This window comes from Hyaena hyaena, unplaced genomic scaffold (assembly GCF_003009895.1).
Source record: "Hyaena hyaena isolate Hyena2069 unplaced genomic scaffold, ASM300989v1 scaffold_424, whole genome shotgun sequence".
Classification (NCBI taxonomy): Eukaryota; Metazoa; Chordata; class Mammalia; order Carnivora; family Hyaenidae; genus Hyaena; species Hyaena hyaena.
In genome coordinates this window covers 1,135,355-1,155,893 of record NW_024081054.1, presented here as the reverse complement: position 1 = coordinate 1,155,893, position 20,539 = coordinate 1,135,355, and the positions used below count along the sequence as shown (strand labels likewise).

The following is a 20,539-nucleotide window of genomic DNA, read 5'->3' as shown; positions in this document are numbered from 1 at the left end:
TTCCTGTTCCTAGATTGCAGAAATTACCATCAATTTAATTTTCTTTGCCATGGACTGAACTCTGCTTTTTATATGACACCTTTTCCTTTTCTCTAGATTTGAGCATTAGTCAAGGACAAAATAATGAATATTCATAGATCTTTTACATATTGCCAATTATATGCAAACACATTCAACAGAGACTTGTACCTAATCTACAACAGTTACGTAGGTGCATGATTTAGTTTGGGAGCATACCTAATAAAAATAAGTAGAAAAATAGACACATATCCTTTTCAAAATAGATATTTCTTTAAAAAATTTTTTTTAAGTTTATTTATTTTGCAAAATAGAGTGGGGGGTGACAGGCAGAGAGAGGGAGAGAAAGAATCCCAAGGAGGCTCCACGCTGTCAGCACAGAGCCTGACTTGGGACTCAAACTCAGGAACTGTGAGATCATGACCTGAGCTGAAACCAAGAGTTGGACACTTAATTGACGGAGCCAGGTGCCCCCAAAATATATATTTCTTTATTCATGGTTTTGAAAGCCTTTTTTTTTTAGACTTACTAAGAACATTCCTGTTTCTATGTGTGAGTGTTCAGTATATTCTTGCCCCTAAATCTGAATCCTATTCTTATTCTCTGCATAGTTCAGTTTCCTGCTCTGAGCAGTATTCACAAATTGTTGGAAAGTCTGGAAAAGAACATAGCTATTATAAGTTAACCTTTTACTGATAAATTTGATTAATGAACTTCCCAGCTTATTTCAGTCTCTTTGGTCAGGAAATGGAAACTGAGTGAGATATACATGGTCCTGTGGAAAGTGTTCCAGAATGACGTGGTTTCATCTTGTGTGTGTGTGTGTGTGTGTGTGTGTGTGTGTACGCGCGCACGCACACGTGCGTGCGCACGTGCCAGTGAGGGAGAGAGACAGAGAGAGACATATTTATTGCTTGAGATTTAGAACAAATAAAGAAGAAAGGTTGAGAGGCAGAGACAGAGGCTGTTTATATACAACTTCAACTGAATTGGACCTGACTGAGAGATTGGTTTGGTCGGATTTACCAGAGCCTATCTCCTCAGTGGCCATGATTTGACAATTGCTTCCAGAGCCATTTTAATTAGCTGAATCAAATCCAAACAAACACATCCTGGTAACATCCATTTTTAACCTGAACCTCACCAATGACATTTTTCAATATGGTGATTGTTAAGTAGTTCTCCATGAACTCAATAAGTGATCTGAGGTATGCACTTTTGCTTTTAAACATTAATCTTTAATGCTAAGGATAGAATCCATTTTTCTTGGCTTCAATGATAGGTGAATATTAGCGCACAGATGCATATGTGCAGTGCCTCAGAGCTTAAAACCACAAAAACACGAAGCCCGCCCCTACATAGTTAATGTATGAAATGAAATTTATGAGTGAATTTATGAAATGAAATGTTATTCCTCAATATCATTTTAATATGGAGATTTCATTAGGCTCCATGGCAGTACGGTGACTTTATTACTTCCATGCATTTTATTTCTTGGGTGTGCTTTTAAGTTAAATGTATGTCAGGTCTTGTAAATAGAAACACTTCAACACCTCTGATTTCCAGTGTTTGTTATAATTATTTTAATTGTTTGCTCACTTATTAAAAACCTTGTAGACAATTTTACATAGTATATTTCCTAAAGAAAAGAAAAGAATGACTATTATATGGGAAAGATTAAAAAGAGAAGGTGGTGCAATTTTAGAAATTTTAGATGGATAGACAATTTAAGACAGAATTATACAAGGGCACAGGGGAAGGCGAATAATATGCTATCAAAACAACAAAATAAGCATTTACTGCAATTCCAGAAAGATCTATTCCATAACCTATCATATGACAAATAATCGAAAGTAAAAGATAGCCATATGACCTCAAAATATCTAAATTAGGTAATAGTGATACTGCGCTGTGACAAATAATATGATGTCCTTCATTAGTTATTCTCAACCATGCATTTGTTCATTAAATCAATTTTCACTGAAGGCCAACTAGGTGCCAACACTTGAGACTGTAACAATAGACGAAGTGGACATGACCTTTACCTTCAAAGAGCACTTGTAGCCTTGTATAGGATGTAAGACTTAAATGAGTAACTTCACAAAAGTCGTTAAGTATTTGATCAATGCTATGGCAACATCCCATATAGTAAGAACATGTAACAGGAAGGTCTAATGTCTTGGCTTGCATGAAGGCTACATTGTTATAGTTGATTTGGGAATAAAAAAACACTATCTGAAACTTGCAAATATTGAGCTTTTACTTGTGTCCAAGCAGTTTTGAAATGAAATGTGCAGGAGTATAGTTTGTGTAAAATAAGACAAACTATGTTTTTCTTAAATGTACAATTTAAATTATGAAGATTCACTCATCGTGATGCCTTCATAAATACATGCTACATGTGAAATTGGACACGATCTCCCAAGTTATGTTAATGGTCAGAGCTGCTTCAGAAAGACAAAAATATATTCTTTTTATTTCTAGGAAAAGAACAACTAATTTTAAAATTTAAGACATTTTAAAGCTGCTTAAATTTATACAGCTAATATTGATAATCTGCAATTAGAGCAATGTTTAAACATTTTCTGTACTTGAATATGAATAATTAATTTCAGAATTAGACATTACTTATTTTTTTACACCATTTACTTTCAGAAATGAATTGGGCGATTATTCAGTGGAATAAATCATTACTTCTTTTCTTACTCTGGTTCTCGTGTGCTGATGCATTGTTACATTGGAAATTAAGTGGAATATTTCTCTTTTCTGATTCTAATTCTTAAAGACAAATACTTTTGGTAGTGAACTGTAGCATCTCTATCCCGTGGAGGTGATTTATTATTTTTCTGGCAATGTTCAAACTTACTGGAGGTTTTACTAACATCAGTTGAACCAAAAACTAGAAGACAATACTTTGTGTACCTTCTGGCACTGAGAGCAGAAATCAGCCCATTGGTCTGTCTCAAGATCAGAGAAAAATTTAACACTGTTTAAAACTAACGTTAGCAAAATATTTTTAAGGGATATTACTATCACTCTTATTTGTGCAAACTAGATACAAAGTTGGAAAACAGCGCCCTTTTCGGATCATGACTTTGAAGGGGAGAGTTATCCATCCCTGACCTGAGAGTACCAGGCCATTTGTCGTTAGCATGGAAATTACTCAGATTTCTGTAAAGAGACAGCTATCTAAGGATTGCTTTTAGAGACAAGAGAGCTACTCTGAATGGTGTGAACACTCAGATCAAGAGCACGTCTCTGAGATCTTAGAGGCTTGTAAGTTGTAAAAACTGTGACAACAAAATTACCATTTCATGCTTCTTTGTATTTGTATTATAAACAAAGCCAGCAACCCCCCTCCCTTCCCCCTCCACCCCTCTTCTGGTGACATTTCATAGCCTTGAAAAGCTTGAAGCCTGAAACACAATTAATTCAATGTTTCTTTTACCATGCAAATATCTCTTGTCAGAGATAGCATCCATGAGGTTAACCAGCAGTATTGATTTAGATGCCCCAGGGTTGGTAATTGTAGGGAACCGTTATATCTCTGTGACTTCTGAAAGAAGGTATGGCCATTGCAAATACATCTTAAGGAAGAAAAGAATACTGTCAGCAAGATGTGCACCCAAGCTTTGGAACTAGGCTGGCAAAACCCTACTCACATCCCTGTAAAGCAGACATATATTTTTTGTATTTTTTGTAGGTGGATACAGTGCAGACCATGAACCCCCCTGGCCACATTGAGGAATCGTGTAAAATGAATATATGTGCTCGTAAGTGAAATACATGTAATGTTCCAACTTAATGTGTTGGATCCTAATAGACCTGAATTGTCTTGTGTAAAAAGAAATCGATTCCCAAGGGGCAGGACCACTATCTGATTAAAATGAAGCTCTGAATTTGAAGAAAACACAAAATGGACTTAAAATAAAGTCTCTGCAAAAAGGAATCAAACTATATTGAGCAAACAAACTGAAAAAAAATCAAGCTCTCAATATGGAGTAAAGGAGGGATGTGAGAGAGGTTTTGCAATCTTATCAATTACTGTGGAGAAACGGAATCAAATATTGTCATACTCAGGAGTGTGAAAAGAAGAACAGGAAGTTCTTTTCTTTCAGTTTGCACTTGAATGGACTGAAGCAAAGAGTGGAGACATATCCTGTTACTGTTTATAGTTAATAATGTGGAGATTAGTATAGATGTGATTTCATTTGCCTTGCTTGAACTAATTGGATGCATTAAGTAGAAATCACCTGAGCCTGTGCTAGATCAACAAAGAAAATGGAAATGTATACCTCAGGACTGAATTCTGGGAAAATTAGACTGTTCAATGCTATTTAATAAGACATTAAGAAGAAATACTACTGCCAGTCAGGGAAATTGAGAAATTAGTGGACAGGAACGAAAATAAAATTTAGGTCATTCTAATACTTGTTGAAATACAAGTATGTGTAAAAGCAGACAGTACTTCGCAGTATATCTCACAGACATTTTACACAATTTCTGATGGAATTTAGGGTAATCCATGTAAATGTTCAAGGAATGTATGGCCATTATATCAATAGGAATCTGGCCTTTAAAATTTATGGTCCTATGCATTTGTGTATGCTGCGGAGGGCTTTTTATTTTGTTAAGAATGAATTGCATGCAGGAAGTACCTCTTTGCATTATAGTGATTTGCTCAATTGGAGATACTGTATAAAGTCTAATTTTTGTATGAGTATGAGTGTATTTGGATGCATTTGTGTGTATGCGTACAGACGTAGAGGCAGGTACAATTTAATGGTTGACATTTGCACTTGGTTTGTTACCTAGAATGTAAAGAGGTAGCGTAAACTGTCTTAAGCCATTTCATACATGTTATCATTATTACAGATAATTGTTCAGAAATGAAGCAATCCTAAAACAGACTGACGACTGCGAAGGCTCTCCGATTAAGTATAATATTTATTGCCATTGAGCCATTTACGTGAAGATAGTACCAATGTCTCAAAATAATGAGAAGGCTCCTGTGAAATCAGTCTGAGGAAAGTTGAAAAGTCCTATTATACTCCTTCAGGTTACTTTTACTCAGTGACAAAGGATGTGAATCATGGATGTTCTTATAGAAGAGACTTGGGAAGTATTTGTATTTTAACTACCAACTTTTTAATCTCCCTATAAGTTGTAGTTTGGTTTTTTTTTTTTCCATTTTCTTCAGCCTCAATTAATTACGAGTAATCATATATTAACATAGATAAGATAGTAAAAATTTAAAACAGAATGACATATTTTTTGTAGCCACCATGTGCCATAATGATTTTTAAACTATTATTCTCCGGTATTTGTATTCATGTCTCTATATCTGGCTGATTAACTTTATAGAAGAACTTTTTACCTCTTCTTTCTATGTGACAATCAACTGAAGTTGGTATCCTAGCTATACTATTACAGGGATTTTTGTTTTTATTTATGCTGTTATAATAAATTATAAGTCTACAAACTGTATAATTCTATTGTATTGAATATTTTTCTGTGACCAAAACAAAAAAATGTAACTGCTTTATAAAATGACAATATTTCTTATTTTAATCATCTCTTAAAACATAACGGGACATAAAATATGTTCATGTTGCTGGTTTGGGGAATACATCCTCCCCAATTTGAGAGTGAAGAGCTTAACCTCTTGAGATAAAGAGAAAAAGTCTGACAGAGATTATTTTGGGTGGGAACAGAAAAGTACCCTGAACAGATTTGGGAGCTTTGATGTCAAATTGTGCTCTGCCCTTAAACAGCCAGACCTCATGGGTATTTTTTTGAGTTTCCAGGTGCTCAGATTTCTTTTTCTTTCTTTTTTTTTTTACATATTTTAAAAATAGTTTGATGTTTATTTATTTTTGAAAGAGAAAGAGAGTGTGAGCGGGGGGGCGGGGGGGGGGAGGGATGGAAAGAGAGAGACACAGAATCTGAAGCAGGTTCCAAGCTCTGAGCTGTCAGCACTGAGCCCAACTCAGGGCTTGAACTCAGGAACCATGAGGTCATGACCTGAGACAAAGTCGGATGCTTAACTGACTGAGCCACCCAGGCACCCCTAGGTGCTCAGATTTCTTAACTATAAAGGATGTGTTCGGATTGCACAGTCAATTTTAAGATCATTTTAATTGTTAACCTCTAAGATTTTGATAGCTTGGAAACAGTCCAGCATGACACTTAATACTGATTATATTAATACTCAATAGTGATCACTTGTGTTTTTTAAAAATTTTTTTTTAATGTTTAGTTTATTTCTGAGAGAGAGAGACACACACACACAGCGTGAGCAGGGGAGGGTCAGAGAGAGAGGGAGACACAGAATCTGAAGCAAGCTCCAGGCTCAAGCTAGCTGTCAGCACAGAGCCTGATGCGGGGCTCGAACCCACGAACCATGAGTTCATGGCCTGAGCCGAAGTCGGCCACTCAACCAACTGAGCCACCCAGGTGGCCTTCAATAGTGATCACTTGTATTAAGAGAATCACATGCTGTTTTCCACGTAAACTGACCTAAAGCTGACCGCATGCCTTAAGAGCAAGGGGAAATGCGAATTTACCTTTGTTACTGTTCCATCCTTAGTCTGACTTAATGGAAATATGTACTGACGTATAAATAATCATGTTCCTGGATCAATAGGTTTCCCTAAGTTAATTGAACCAAGAGGCACCCAAGTACAAAATCACTCAATTTGTAACAGAGGAAACCTTTTTGTTCTGCGCTGAGTTGAATGCATTCCCTGGCAGAATATGAAAGTGCCAGAACCAGTTTTTCTTGCTCTTTACCCCCCAAGGATTGATCAGCACATGAAGGTCTCTGGGACTTCAAAGGCATTTCTGGACTCAGATCAGCCTGGTTGGGTTCAGAGGAGAAGGAAACACTAGCCCCTGATGTTTACTGCTATAGGCTCTTTCATCTAACAGTCAGTTCTCTGCTTAGGAGAAGCAACAGGCTGAGGAGTCTTGCAACTGTTATAATTTCAGGATTAATGTGTAGTCACAAAGTGCCTCGCACAGAAAAGCAGTGCTTTTATTTTAGTTTCCTGCTACTACTCCAACTGAGAAAGGTCAGAGAAACAGTACGAAACAAAATGAAAGCATATACATGCTGTCAATTTTGGGGCGGAGGGCGCATACTCACTTGCCAAATGGTGTCACTTACAAAATCACAAAAGTGGTATGGATAGGATCATCTTCAGGGATCCTTAGTTAGAGAATTTATCACACTGACCATTGTTTCAGTGAACTTCTGGTCATTTATGGGACTAATTTAGGTAATAAAATTTAATTTCGTCAGTTTATTCTATATTCTACAAGATTAGACTAAAGATGGGAGACCACCTATCAGGCCTCTCCCATGACCCATTATCTATAAATAAAATGTTTACCATTAGCTTTTGATTCTTTCCATCTGAAAAGAAAGGGGAGGGGTGTCCAGGGGGAAGACCAGACTTGGCTCAAAGAAAGAAGATGATTATAAAGAGCAACAGAGAGGCACCTGTGAATGACAATTGCCAGTCTGAAAGTTATGTTCAGAATTCCTTAGCTGATTGGACTCACAGAAGTAAAAATTTCACTAAAATTAATAAAGCCCTTTAAAAATATCATTGAGGATTAAAATAGCTGATTTTGGTTTTAATTCTGCTTATTTATTTACTTGGATGCTATTTCCCCTTCCTGGTATTGATAAATATAAATTAGTTGAATTAGTTACCAACAGTCAACGCTATACAGATGATATGTTAATTGCTCAATTTGATATTTATGCCAGCCTCACGCAGCAGATGCCATTATTGTCATATCATCCATTTCACAGATGAGGAAGATTAGGCACAGAGAATTTGCGCAAATTTGCAAACGTACAGACCAGCAGGAGGTGGAGGAAGGCTCTGAGTCTTGCCAGTCTGGTTTCAGAGATTTCAGCAGGTCATGGATCCTTCATGCCAAATTTGTAAAAGATGGGGATACAAGTTAGGCTGTGGAACTGTTTGGGGATACAGACCGAGGTGGAGTTTTTGGTTCTTCAGATCATACATCCATTAACGCGGGTGAGGCAGATTCGGCAAGCATGACTCCCATGTGAGAGGCGTTCAGAGGTTGTCACACGCAGAAGTATTGGATAAAGATAGAATCTGTGTTAGGACGTCTGCTTTAAATATTGGAGACCAGGAAGAAGAAATTCTTTTCTAACTTACTTGCTTTGCAGGCTTAAAATATGTTACTATGTAGTATTTGCATCAAACATTATTTGAAAATGAAAACTTTGTTGTGGACTGAGGCAAAAGACAATAAGAAGAGCTCGCGGTCTAATGGGAATTCCAGTCACACAGGCTAATTATTACAATGCCATGTGCTAAGTGAAGGGCTCTCATAGTGCCTTAAGAGTGCAGTGTCTGGAATCCAGATTGCCTAGGTTTCAAACATGGATCGTATACATTTTACAAACTGAATGGCCTTTGAACAAACATATCTCTGCCTTCGTTTCTTCAGATGTGATAGAAACTTAATAGTAGCATCTATTGTAAATTAATTGTGATTATTAAGTGAGATTTAGCCAGGTAATGGGAGTATGGCATGGCAAGGCCTCAGTAAAAGCTGGCACTTGTTAATTTCCTCATTGTTGTTTTATAATTAACATATGAATAGAGTGTAGTTGTTGCCGACTGAGATGTTTAAGGGCTCTAATAAACTCAGTATCACTTTCGGAAGTGACCCAAAAGGCACCTCACAGAACAGGTAACTCCAAGCCTCCATGTACTTCATATACTATATCATGAAACTGAGCAAAATTGTACAGGTACAGATTCTCTGGGGTAATTCATTGGTTTCTGGTCTGTTACAATTTAAATCTTAGGGCCACATGACCTGTAATTTCTTCAAGCATCGACAAGTGAACGGAAAGTGTGAAAGCTGAAATCAGGCCTGTCAATCCAATGATGAAAGGTTTTAAAAGGTCAAAGAATAATTTTTGAAAGATCACTTTATTTGTAATTATAAGGGAGTATAATTTCTCCCAATTATTAGTGGTTTAAGCATTGTGAAATGTACAAATGAGAAATTATTTGTCAGATTATCATCAAAACTAAGGATAAATGTTGATTATGATAACGTGTCCATGAATAAGTAGCTACTGTTCTTTGCAGATAGTTAATAATTATCTATAATATATGATAAGACTTCATTTTCAAAGTCTTTTATTAAGCAGAAAATGCACTTTGTAATATATAATAAAGGAGAGATTTGAATGTGTGAAATAAAAACAAAAATAAATACTGGCTGAATTGAACTGGGTAATATTTAATGTCCGGAAAGTCAGTGGCTTTCATTTTAAACATTGCAATTGGCTAACTATATTGGAGAGGATAACACAAATAAACTATCATTGAAAATGTTGTTTTGACTATTTGAAACCGTATTTTGGAAAAAATATACTGAATATTAATTGTGGCTTAAAAATCTAGACTTAAGAAATGTCCTTGTGTTCTCAGGAACCCATGGCATTGCTTGTGAAAACATGAGGAAATGGTAATATTCTAAATTCATTTTATAGTTTACCAACTGAGCACCTGAAAAGAAACAGGGTCAATTACAGATTTTTATTAGGCTATCCATTTCAATAACTTTTCCTTTTTTTCATGAAAGAGCTGGTTATTCTCTATCTACCATAATTATGATCTTATGCTTCTTTTTGTGGATTTCTAAGGAGGAGTTAAGATTGATGTAATTAAAAATGAATATCTTCCTAGATTGTATCCCTAGATGTTAGGGAGGAAATGAACATGTCCTTTTTTAAGAGATTAAAATTTTGAGACCAGGTACAGCTCAGCCTGTTTTGTAATTGCTACTGCCCAGTTGCTTCGGTGGAAATTCTGCCTCAGTAGCAGGTGAGGAGGACCCAGGTCTCTCATCTTTTTTTCTTCTCTCTGTGTCTAGCTGTTAAAAGACAGGTCAGGAGGTTTTCCTTCTTTCTTTTTTTTCCTCCCCTATGTGTCAAGCTCATGAAAGAAGCAGACACTTGGTATATATATTCTGGAAAGATCAGAAACGGCTACCTCCTGATAATACATTTCAAGTGGATATAATGCATTCTAACTTTCTGCTGGTTGACTTTTTAAAACCCTTGCGTATTTATTACATAATAATCTGCCCTTTTCTTAACCCCAAATTGACACTTGATTGTTAACGTTATGTAACTGAAAAAAAATCTGTGTTCAGAAAGACCCTGATAATGTTAGGGAAACAATTAAGTAATCCCATGAGCCTTTTTAATAAAAAACTCTATGATGGCTAGTCACATAAATGTCTCAATATTCAGTGGGAGAAGTCTGTGAAAATGTTTATGAGGAGAGGTTACATTGAAATGAATATTAAGAATCTATAAACACAGGGTCTTTTTATCTTTCAACAAACCTTTTTCAATATTAGGAAGAAATGAAACACATGTTTTGTACCAAGCCCCCCTAGTAATTCGTGTGCTCTTGTCATTGGAGATTAACATATGGATTAAAGAACATGATTAAAGGGTTCTAAATTATTGGTTACCAAGTTGAAATGGCACAAAAGTTAAGACAGTATAATACAGCAATCTATTTCATGCAGTATATGTCTTATACCAGTTAATTAGCAGCTTAATTAGCATGATGTTTCATGTTGTGACCTAAGCCATTGGGCTCCCACGGGACCTAATGGAGACAAGGAAAAAAAGGAAAGAAAGCTTCAGAATTGTTGATGTAATATCACATGGCATCAGAATTAAAAATAATATTTCTGGGGTCCCTGGGTGGCTCAGTCGGTTAAGTGTCCGACTTCGGCTCAGGTCACAATCTCACAGTTTGTGAGCTCGAGCCCTGCGTGGGGCTCTGTGCTGACAGCTCAGAGCCTGGAGCCTGCTTTGCATTCTGTGACTCCCTCTCTGCCGCTCCCTTGCTCACACTCTCTCTCTCTTGACAATAAAATAATAAAATAAATCAAAATAATATTCCATTTGAGGCTGCCTGCCTGGCTCAGTGGGGTAGAGCATGCAACCTTTGATCATAGCATCATGAGTTCAAGCCCCACTGCTAAGGGGGTAGATTTTCCTCAAGAAAGTTTTTTTAAGTTTATTTATTTATTTTGAGAGAGAGAGAGTGTGTGTGCGCACAGGAGGCACAGAGAGAGAGAGATGGAGAGAGAATCTCAAGAACGCTTTACACTGCCAGTGCAAGGAGCCCAAACTCATCAACCTTTGAGATCATGACCTGAGCGGAAATCAAGAGTCCGATGCTTAACTGACGGGGCCACCCCCAAAACATTTTTTAATGCTTTAAAAACTAATTCTTTATTTAAAAATAAAAAAAATACATATATGTTCCCCCCCCCCCGAACTCAGAACAGATTTTTTCAAAGGCATTTTATGGTATGAAAGACTCCCATGAATTAAAAGCACATCAAATAACTAACCGTGTGATCTTGTTAAATGAACTACATTTTAAGTGGCAAGTGACCACAAATAAATGCCTCAAGGCTTCCCTCAGATAAAACAGAAGTACTCCTCATAATTTTGAGAGCAAACATAAAAGATATGTATTAGGGTAATCATATTTTTGAATATATAATGTGATTCATAGGATTCTATTAAGAGCCATTGAAATGACTGACAAAGGGTTGCATTTTGGAAAGCCACGGTGGAACTTAGCCTTCGGACAGGCCCGAGGAATAAAAACTATGCATTTTAGAAATAGTTTATCAAGTGCATGACATGAAAGGGGTCTCTCATCCTTTTCTTCCCTCCCCAGTGAGAACATATTGAGATTGCGTGTGTTTGTCTTTATTGCATAAAATGGAAGCTTCTGCTGAGCCAAAGACAGTCATCCGCCAACAGATCGGTTCTGCCTTTTCACAACAGCATAAAGAATGGGCACAGTTGTTGTGAATATTGGGCTATCAAATACAACAAACCTTCTGGGGGCGCTTTGCTCTTCATTTTACCCTGTGGGCAATTTGGAACATGCAAAGAAATAGAATGCTTTAAGGATCTGATGAATATCCCCAGGTTTTGTCAAGCTTTTGTTCCAAATCACTGATATCTGCTGGGCTTGTTTCATGGCAATAGAATTAGGCTGTTCATTTCCTGTGAGTTTGCACACCACACGAGGTCCAGAGGACTCTTTTATTCCTTTCAGAAATTTTTCAGTAGCCTCTTTTGGCAGTTAATGTATGGATGCCGTTTGGAACATTGCTGGTTATTACGTCACTCACAGATATTTTATTGTGCACAGAACTGAGTAACTATGAAAGTCTCAAGTCTCTGTTATGCAAAATCTTATAAAGAGAAAGCTGTTTAAGTTTTACTGTTTTTTTCCCCTCTGACTCTTTTCCTCGCCTAACACATCAACTCGAATTGCTCCTTTTTCACTTGGTAGAAATGTTCGGCAAATGGAATAGAAAGCATATACATATTATGAAGTTGTAATTAGTAATCCATAATTAATTATAAGTTCAGTTTTCTGAAAAAAAAGGACAAATTTGAATTTGTGATACAAAATAATTCAGTAAACATTTGTGCCAAATGTTCCTAAGATGTTCCTAAGCTTCTTTTCTTTTTAGTTGCATAGTACGCTGTCTTCAGACAATCAGAAAATTGCAATTTAATTTTTGCTCTGATAGTTACCTGAAAATGATCTGATCTGAGTGATCTTTCAGTTTGAATGTATTTACTATGAATTGCAATTAGTATATTTGTTCTTTCTTGGATTTCCTATAAAAATATATAATTTAAATGCATATCATTCATAAAATTATATAAAAATATATAATTTAAATGTATATAAACATAAATTAAATATTTATTTATTTATTTATTTTTTGAGAGAGAGAACATAAGCAAAGGAGGGGCAAAGAGAAAGAGACAGAATGTGAAGCAGGCTTCAGGCTCTGAGCTGTCAGTGCAGAGCCCCAAGCAGGGCTAGAACCCACAAACCGTAAGACCTGAGTCATGAGATCTGAGTCAAAGTCCGATGCCCAATCAATTGAGCCACCCAGATGCCCCTATAGTTCATAAATTAAATGAACACCAATTATGGACTAGTCTTGGAGACTTTGGGCAATTTGCTTAACCTTTCATGCATATATTTAAGTGGGGATAGTAGTCTCATAGCATTATTAGGTGATGAGGATGAATTACTATGTTATGTAAGTAAGGTCAGAATTAAATTAATATATACATTTATTGCAACTGCCTAGCATAAAGTGATCAAGTATAAATAACAGTATTATTAAAGAAAGGCTCAAAACTGTGACACAGGTCACATAGCTATTCACGAGTTGAGCTAGGATTCCAGAAGCAGTCTCAATGCAATGTGGGATGGTGCCTGCCACATGGTGGGGGTGTCTAAGTGTTATCTGCTGCCAAAAACAGACATATAGGGCTTCCAAAATCGTATACTAGTCACGATTAGGCTAGGATCCAAACTGCAGGTGTATCTGACTTTAAATCCTGATTTCCTTAAGCCTTTACAGGAATCTAAACGTGATTTTAGGACTGTTTATTGGTAGAGATTTCACAATCTTTATGAATAAGCTTCCTGTTTCAAGTGGCTTTGAAAAGATGTTTTTGGAATTATTTAGAAAATGCAACCATGCTATGAAAACTGAGAATATAATAACACATCATCAATTATCAATGCAGACGTTGAGCTGTTTCTAGGAGTATCTCTTTGGATTTAGACATTATTCCTTACAAGAAATACTGAGAAATATGTAACAGGTGTTTTTTATTTTTTTAGTAGACCTCATCTGGCTGTTTAGGTAAGCTCATAATCCCAGTTCCACTTCCACTTTCTTTGAATATTTGGAATTCTATGAATTGAAGGTGTCTGGCTGTCTTGGGGAGCACCATATGGTACAGTGACATGCTCTTGTCAGTCATTGCCATATCATTTGTGTTGTCATTCAGTGTGTTTAACTCTGAGATTTGGGAATGTTTTTATTTCAGTTGTCCTCAAATATTTTACTGTAATTTTCTGTTAACTTGTTTTAAAAGAAAGGTTACCATTGGATCTTTATATTGACTATTTTTCACGTAGGTGGTTGTAAGGTCCACCTCTTTCCTGCATAGTTGCCGTTACATATTGTTTAGTTGAATTTGAAGCTGATATGCCCTAACGACCGTTATTACAAGTATTCCACTCACTGCGCCATCTAGCAATATTGGATCATAACAATATGTGCTTTAAAAAAAAAAAAAAGCTTTCTCTCTCTCTCTCTCTGTGCTACTGGTGACTGTTCAAGACATGCAAAATAGATCATGGTTAGGCATGGAAAACATAGGTAGACTGCTATTAACGTTTGTGTACAAATTACATGTAGTGGTCTGATATTACACTGAAGGCTGCAGTATTGCATACCTTGCTGCCCAGCGTCCTGCAAGGACAGAACAGCTTACTGCTTCTTAGTCCCTGTTCAGGAACACGTAGTGCCTATTCATGTCTCATAAGTACATTTCAGGTTCCTTCCTTTAGAATTCTAATTCCCTACCTCTAATTCTCCTCTCGCATTTGTAGTTTCCATTCATCCTTTTTGTGAGCTCAGTGTTCCAGCTAAGCCTGGTGACTTTCAGGTGACTTTACCTGCATTATACTTTCCTACCAGTTTATCGTAAGCTATAGTACCACCTCCTCCAGCAATCCTTTGTTTTTCTAACTCTACATGAGGGAATCTTACCTTCCCTCTTTTCCTGGTTAGCAAGTTGTTCAGGCTAATTTTAAGACATTTTAGGGGAATCTGGGTGGCTCAGTCGGTTAAGCATCCAACTTCGGCTCAGGTCATGATCTCACGGTTTGTGGGTTCGAGCCCCGCGTCGGGCTCTGTGCTGACAGCTAGCTCAGAGCCTGGAGCCTGCTTCAGATTCTGTGTCTCCCTCTCTCTCTGACCCTCTGACCCTCCCCTATTCGTGCTGTCTCTTTCTCTCTCAGAAATAAATAAAAACATTTAAAAATTAAAAAAAAAACCAGCATTTTATCTGTGTGGTTTTATGCTACCTAAATCTTCCTATCTTTAATGATGAAATATTTTGATGGAATATTTTGAAAGGGTATATGCATATTATGTCTTTGCTACACTAGGATCTCTTCACTGGGAAGAACCAAGCCTGATTCATAGTTATTATCTCCTTCTCATTTTTGCAAAGTGTCTTGCTTACCAGTAGATTAGCAGATGCGTGGTTGAATTCATTGGATTCTATAGATGTAAATTTTGGGTGATTCTAAGATATTCAATAAAACATATAAATATTAGTCATTCAATAAATATTGAGTTTCTACCCTTGATTAGATACTGTGGATATTCCATTTCTATAAAATATCAAATGCTAGGTAACACAGGTGTGAAGATGTGCACATACTTATGTACATATACGTCACAAATTATATGGGTTCTGTTAGAGCTCATATCCCTCTGTGTCACTCAGGATCTACTCTACTGCAGGCACTCTACCATTAGCAAAATAAATATGTGTTTCTCAGATGTGAGAACCATGTGGTTCCAAGAGGAAGGACTCCGGTGGACAACAAGTGGGTGCCAAGGCAAGAAGGTATAAACGAAGTCTGGAGAGTAGATCAACATGTATAAGGCATTAGATTCATGTTATGGAGATACAACTTGACGCTGGGAGAAATGGAAGTGATACAGCAGAGGTCTTTAAAGACTGAGGAGTAGTGACCCTGATTTGTTAGGAGAATAACTTTCAAAGCAGTGCAGAGGAAGCACTAGAGAGGAAGAAACAATTGACCCTAATGGGATTTGAGTTGCACTTTAACTGAAACATAGCTCTCCTGGACTTGGAATTCAGTGCTATTAGCTGCCATACTTTATGTAGAATACAAAGTCGTAGAGACAACTAGTCTCTTTGGTCATATCTTGGCACGGATACACTCCTCTGCCCTAGAGCCTTCTTTCTTTAGTAGAGGAATTAGGATAATTAATACCAAAAGGAAGACAATTTAATGCATGGTTTCTAAAATCAATAGACATAAAACCATTCTTTGAAGATGGAGTTCAGTTCAACTTGAACTGTTTATGTGTGACAATATCGCAAATCTGTATGATGTTTGGGAAGAGATATAGAACATGATTTTAATACAAAATTCCTTTGCTCCAATGCTGTCAAAAGAGACTTTCCTTGATGTTAAGCTATGATCTCAAATGAAGTCATGCCTTGGAGGGTATCTTGAGGTGAAAGCTTCAAGCATCATCACTCATCAAATCCATGGAGTCCCATTTTTACCTGTCTCATTGCCTGAACTCATGTTCCAGCTATAAGCTGATTTCTATTTCAGACCTTATCCAGAAGTATTTTTGTTTTTTTTTTATTTTGCTGCATACAATTAAAATATTTTCAATGATTTCTGTTTGCTCTTTGTGTTTCATGGCTTAAGAAAAAAAAAAAGAATTTACACTACAAATAATACAGATATGATTTTCACTGCCCTATAGTTTCTAGGGCTTGCTGTTTTCTTTTGAAAAAAAAAACAAAAAACAAAAAACAACACATAGGATTTCATTTGTAGTAAGACAGTTCTGGCAGTTTTTTGACAGCAAAATTTTAAGGATCATCAATATTGAAGGGCACAGGCTGCGAGGTTGCTGGGGTTTTTTCTCTCTCTTTCTTTTTTCACCTTTAATTCCAATTAAACGATATTGAATTAGAGCGGATTCTTTCTGCCTGGGTGTTTTCTGTCTGATCTTTGGCTTGCAGTCAAGGAAATTCAGCTTCCGTCTGTTAGACTGAAAGGGCTTAGAGTCTGCCAAGGGCTACCTAGTGTTTCAAGAATTTAGAAGCCCTGGTCTGTGAATAATGATTAATGGGTGGCGCTTATATTGTTAAATCTTTCAAGAAAAATGTCTTGTAAAGTTATTCTCTGTTGCTGAAACCATTCTTATTTTCTACATAATGCAGAGGTTGCATATACCATATCTATGCAAAACTTATAACCCATGATTGTATGTATAAATATCCACATTCATAATGCACAATTTTCAAAATACCAGTTTTATGCCTTACTATGAAATTTATGTAAAGTCCTGTATAAATCATATTCAGTATGTTTTATCATATAATTTTTTATAAGAGATTGTATTTTTGTTTGAAATTTTTATTGTTTTTGATAGGGTTCAGAAGGAATGCCATCATGCTTTTAATGTGGCTGTTACCTATGGTGTGACAATTTAAAATTTTCTAGCTAATATCACTATGAAAGGGTACAGCCTCTGATATAACATATTGTCAGAATATCATATCATTGGATATAATTTAGGATTTCTTAACGCTTGGTTTGCAAATTCAGAATATAACTTTTATTGATATCAAAAGTAATGTATATCAAGAATACTAATGTCCATGTTGAGTCATGTACTGACTTGCTGAAGAATTAACCAATGAGGTATAAAGGCATAAAAGCACTAGATTATTTTGGATGCATACTCTATCTATCTATCTATCTATCTATCTATCTAAAGTATTTTGAAATATATATTCTCTTCACATATACCTTGCATATATTCAAATATATGTATTAATATATATTTATATTTATATCAAATATATATACATTGATATATATTTCAGAGTATATTTTTCTATTCTGAAGATCACCAGAGGGAAACAATTACTTGATAATAAGTATGGAATACATGTTTTAGCCCAGAAACTGTGCTTACAGCTAGGGATGTACATATGAGAAAGATACTATTTATGCTTTCAACAATCCAAGACAGTCAGATGCATTAGAAGTGCTATAGAAGGACAGAGATAAGGAAAGAAAGTGAAGACATTCAGGAAATGCCTAATAAAAGAAGAACCTTTTTAGCTGAACCTTGTAACACAGTAAGTTCACTTACACTTAAGAAGGAAGGAAGACATTGCAGCTGGAGAAGAAATTATGAGCAAAGTAGTGAAAATGTCAAACTTCCTTGCATACTTGGTGAGATCACATAATCCAGTGTGGTTAGAGTGTAGGAAACATGGGATGGGTGAGTCACAATGAACTGGAAAGAGCAAGTAAATTCAGCTCCAGAAAAGCCTTGAATTGTATGTGTTTACTCTGTAAGTATTTGTAAGTCACTGAAAGTTTTCAAGCAAGAGTCTAACTCAATAAGTGTTTAAAATGATGACTTTATTGGTGAAATGGAGGGCAGTTGATAGTAAAAGTGCTGGAGAAGAAGACACTTGTCAGGGGACTCATACAGTCCGATAAAACCTCATAGTGTGATTCTGATGCATGATGTGAGACAGATAAAGACGTGTATGTACCAAAGGATGTAAAGTATACATGATTAGAGACTGGAGGAGAAAGGAGAGAAAAATAGGATTAAAAAAGAAGTTTATTTCAGATTTTAGTATTGAACATTTTAATTAAAAAGTGGAGTTTGAAAAAAAGTGGAATTTGAAAAGTAAGAGAATAAGATTGGGAAGGGGAAAAATTAAAAAGTTCATGTACATTTAGTGACAGGTGACTGCAAAGAAGTATATGAGATCACTGGGGAACATAGAGTGAAAATGGAAGGAGGTAAAGGGCCATTGGTGAGCCACAGTGAGGGTAACATAAAGCAGTAGCAAAATACGTGTAGAATATGGAAAGATTGGGTGATGAATAGCAAAGATGAAAAGTGTTTCAGTCAGAGTATAGTAGACCTACTAATAATAACATATCAAAAGCAATAATAATAACAAAAATTGACTTCACCCTTATTAGGCACTAGATTTTACACTAAAAATATTACATAGATTAGCTAATTTAATACTAATAACACAATTTGTTTTCAAGCTATAGAAACCAAATTTATCACTTAATATTTTAAACTAAAGATAGCTTTGGGAACCATGAAGTGGAGCTTGTGAAGTACTAGTGGTAGAAGAAGGAACATGGCCAAGAAAAAGAAAAGTTTATTCCAGCCCCAGTGGGTAGAGATAAATTCAGGGGTCAGTAGGAATTGGTAAAGTCTCTTTCCGATACTGCTCCTGAAATGACTTAAATCCAGTTATGTTAAAATGCATTTCATCACTATGCTCACTGATCAAACTCCATTGGAATGCCAAAATGTCCTTTTCAGGCAATTTATCAACCTTTTGGTTAAGGAAAGGCAGCACACTTTGAGTAACAGTCTCACCATACTGAATTCAGTGGATAAAAAGTAATTTGCTCAAAGGAAACCTGGCTGTCCTTAAAAGTGACCCTGGCATCCCCAATTTAAATGTGTGAGAGCTAAATCTTAGAGAAGTTAAATACCTGCCCGAATTTAAGCAGTTCATAGGTGAGTGAGTTGATATTGAAGCCACATTCCCAGAATTCAGATCAACAAAATTAAAGAGTGAGAAGAAAGATGTTTACACAGCGTGTCTAATAGATTCATCAGCATGGTCACCAACTTAGAGTACATCAAGTTTCATGGAAACCGTTTTAAGTAAGCAGAACCATTGAATGCAACTTACTTTGCCAAGAATTTTGCAGGAGAGAAAAGGAAACAGCAATTTGGTGATGGAAGAAATGAGGAAAGAGCTTTTTTACAATATAAGGAACTTTAGGTAGGTTCATAGGGTGTAAGAAAGAGGTTGAACAGAAATCAGAAAGCCCACTGAGGAAATAAGATCTTGTCAGAGGCAGGAAGGAGTGGAATCAAAAGGTCAAATGGATAAAATAATGAGGATTCTTCCAAGTGGCTAAATGAAGATCCAGTGAGTGGAAATACAGGTGAATTTGGAGAAGTAGAGGAGGGAAGGAGAGGGAGTTCATGCCTGACGGCCACAATGTTCTCAGCAGTAGGAGGTGAAATTGAGGTTGAGAGGAGTCCGGGATGGGGGAGTGGGGTGCATCTGAGGAGGGTGTGGTGGGAACAGTTTCTGTGTGGATTGAGAACACCAGCCAAGTAGAAATGAACACTAGGGCTGTAAGCCGCTCTGAGAGTTCAGCTGACATTGGGAATCATAAATTTGTAGCAAAGTCCATCAGTGTGGTTATTCCATTTTCTCACTAACTCGTGGCAATCCAGGAGGAGGAGTTGGAGAGCAAACAGATGGTGGTATGATTTGGTAATGGGATTGGCAAGGCAGCTGTGAGAGGTCAAAGAAGGGAAGAATCAATTGCATCTGTGAGAGTTTGGTGTCAGGGGGGGCCAAGCCAGGAAGAACTGGAGACTGTTAGAAAATGGAGAGGCAAGACAGTGCAGAGTATCAGCCTTTGAGGCCCAAGCAAAGCTTCTGGGCCTCTGGGACCTCAGCACTTCCATCATCAGCTTTATTCACTAAACCAATACCATTAGGCCCTCTCCCCCCCCTTTTTTTTTGTCACTCAGATGTCCCTTTCAAAGATTCCCCTTTTCAAAGCCTGTGAATGTGAAATTTGGCTTTTGAAATGTAATCTGAAACCACAAATATTATATATCTGGATTCTGGTTGCTTATTTAAAAATGTGATGAAGCAAAGTGTCCTGACTAAATAGGTACTGCATTCCTAGACCCAAACCAGCACATATGGTCACAGTCT

General features: G+C 36.6%; 1 protein-coding gene across 7 annotated transcripts in view; it reads left to right on the top strand.

Moving 5' to 3' along the window:
- The window catches only part of PCDH7 (protocadherin 7), a 420,500-nt gene that overhangs the window by 60,799 nt on the left and 339,162 nt on the right, over nt 1–20,539 (top strand). The window contains exon 2 of one of the 7 annotated variants that reach the window (XM_039252581.1): nt 3,722–5,253. The exons of the other annotated variants lie outside the window; for them this stretch is intronic. Within the exon in view, the coding sequence (XP_039108512.1) occupies nt 3,722–3,799 (78 nt within the window). The 3' untranslated portion in view covers nt 3,800–5,253. Of the gene's footprint in view, nt 1–3,721; nt 5,254–20,539 lie in introns of those variants that run through there. 7 annotated transcript variants of the gene reach the window in all.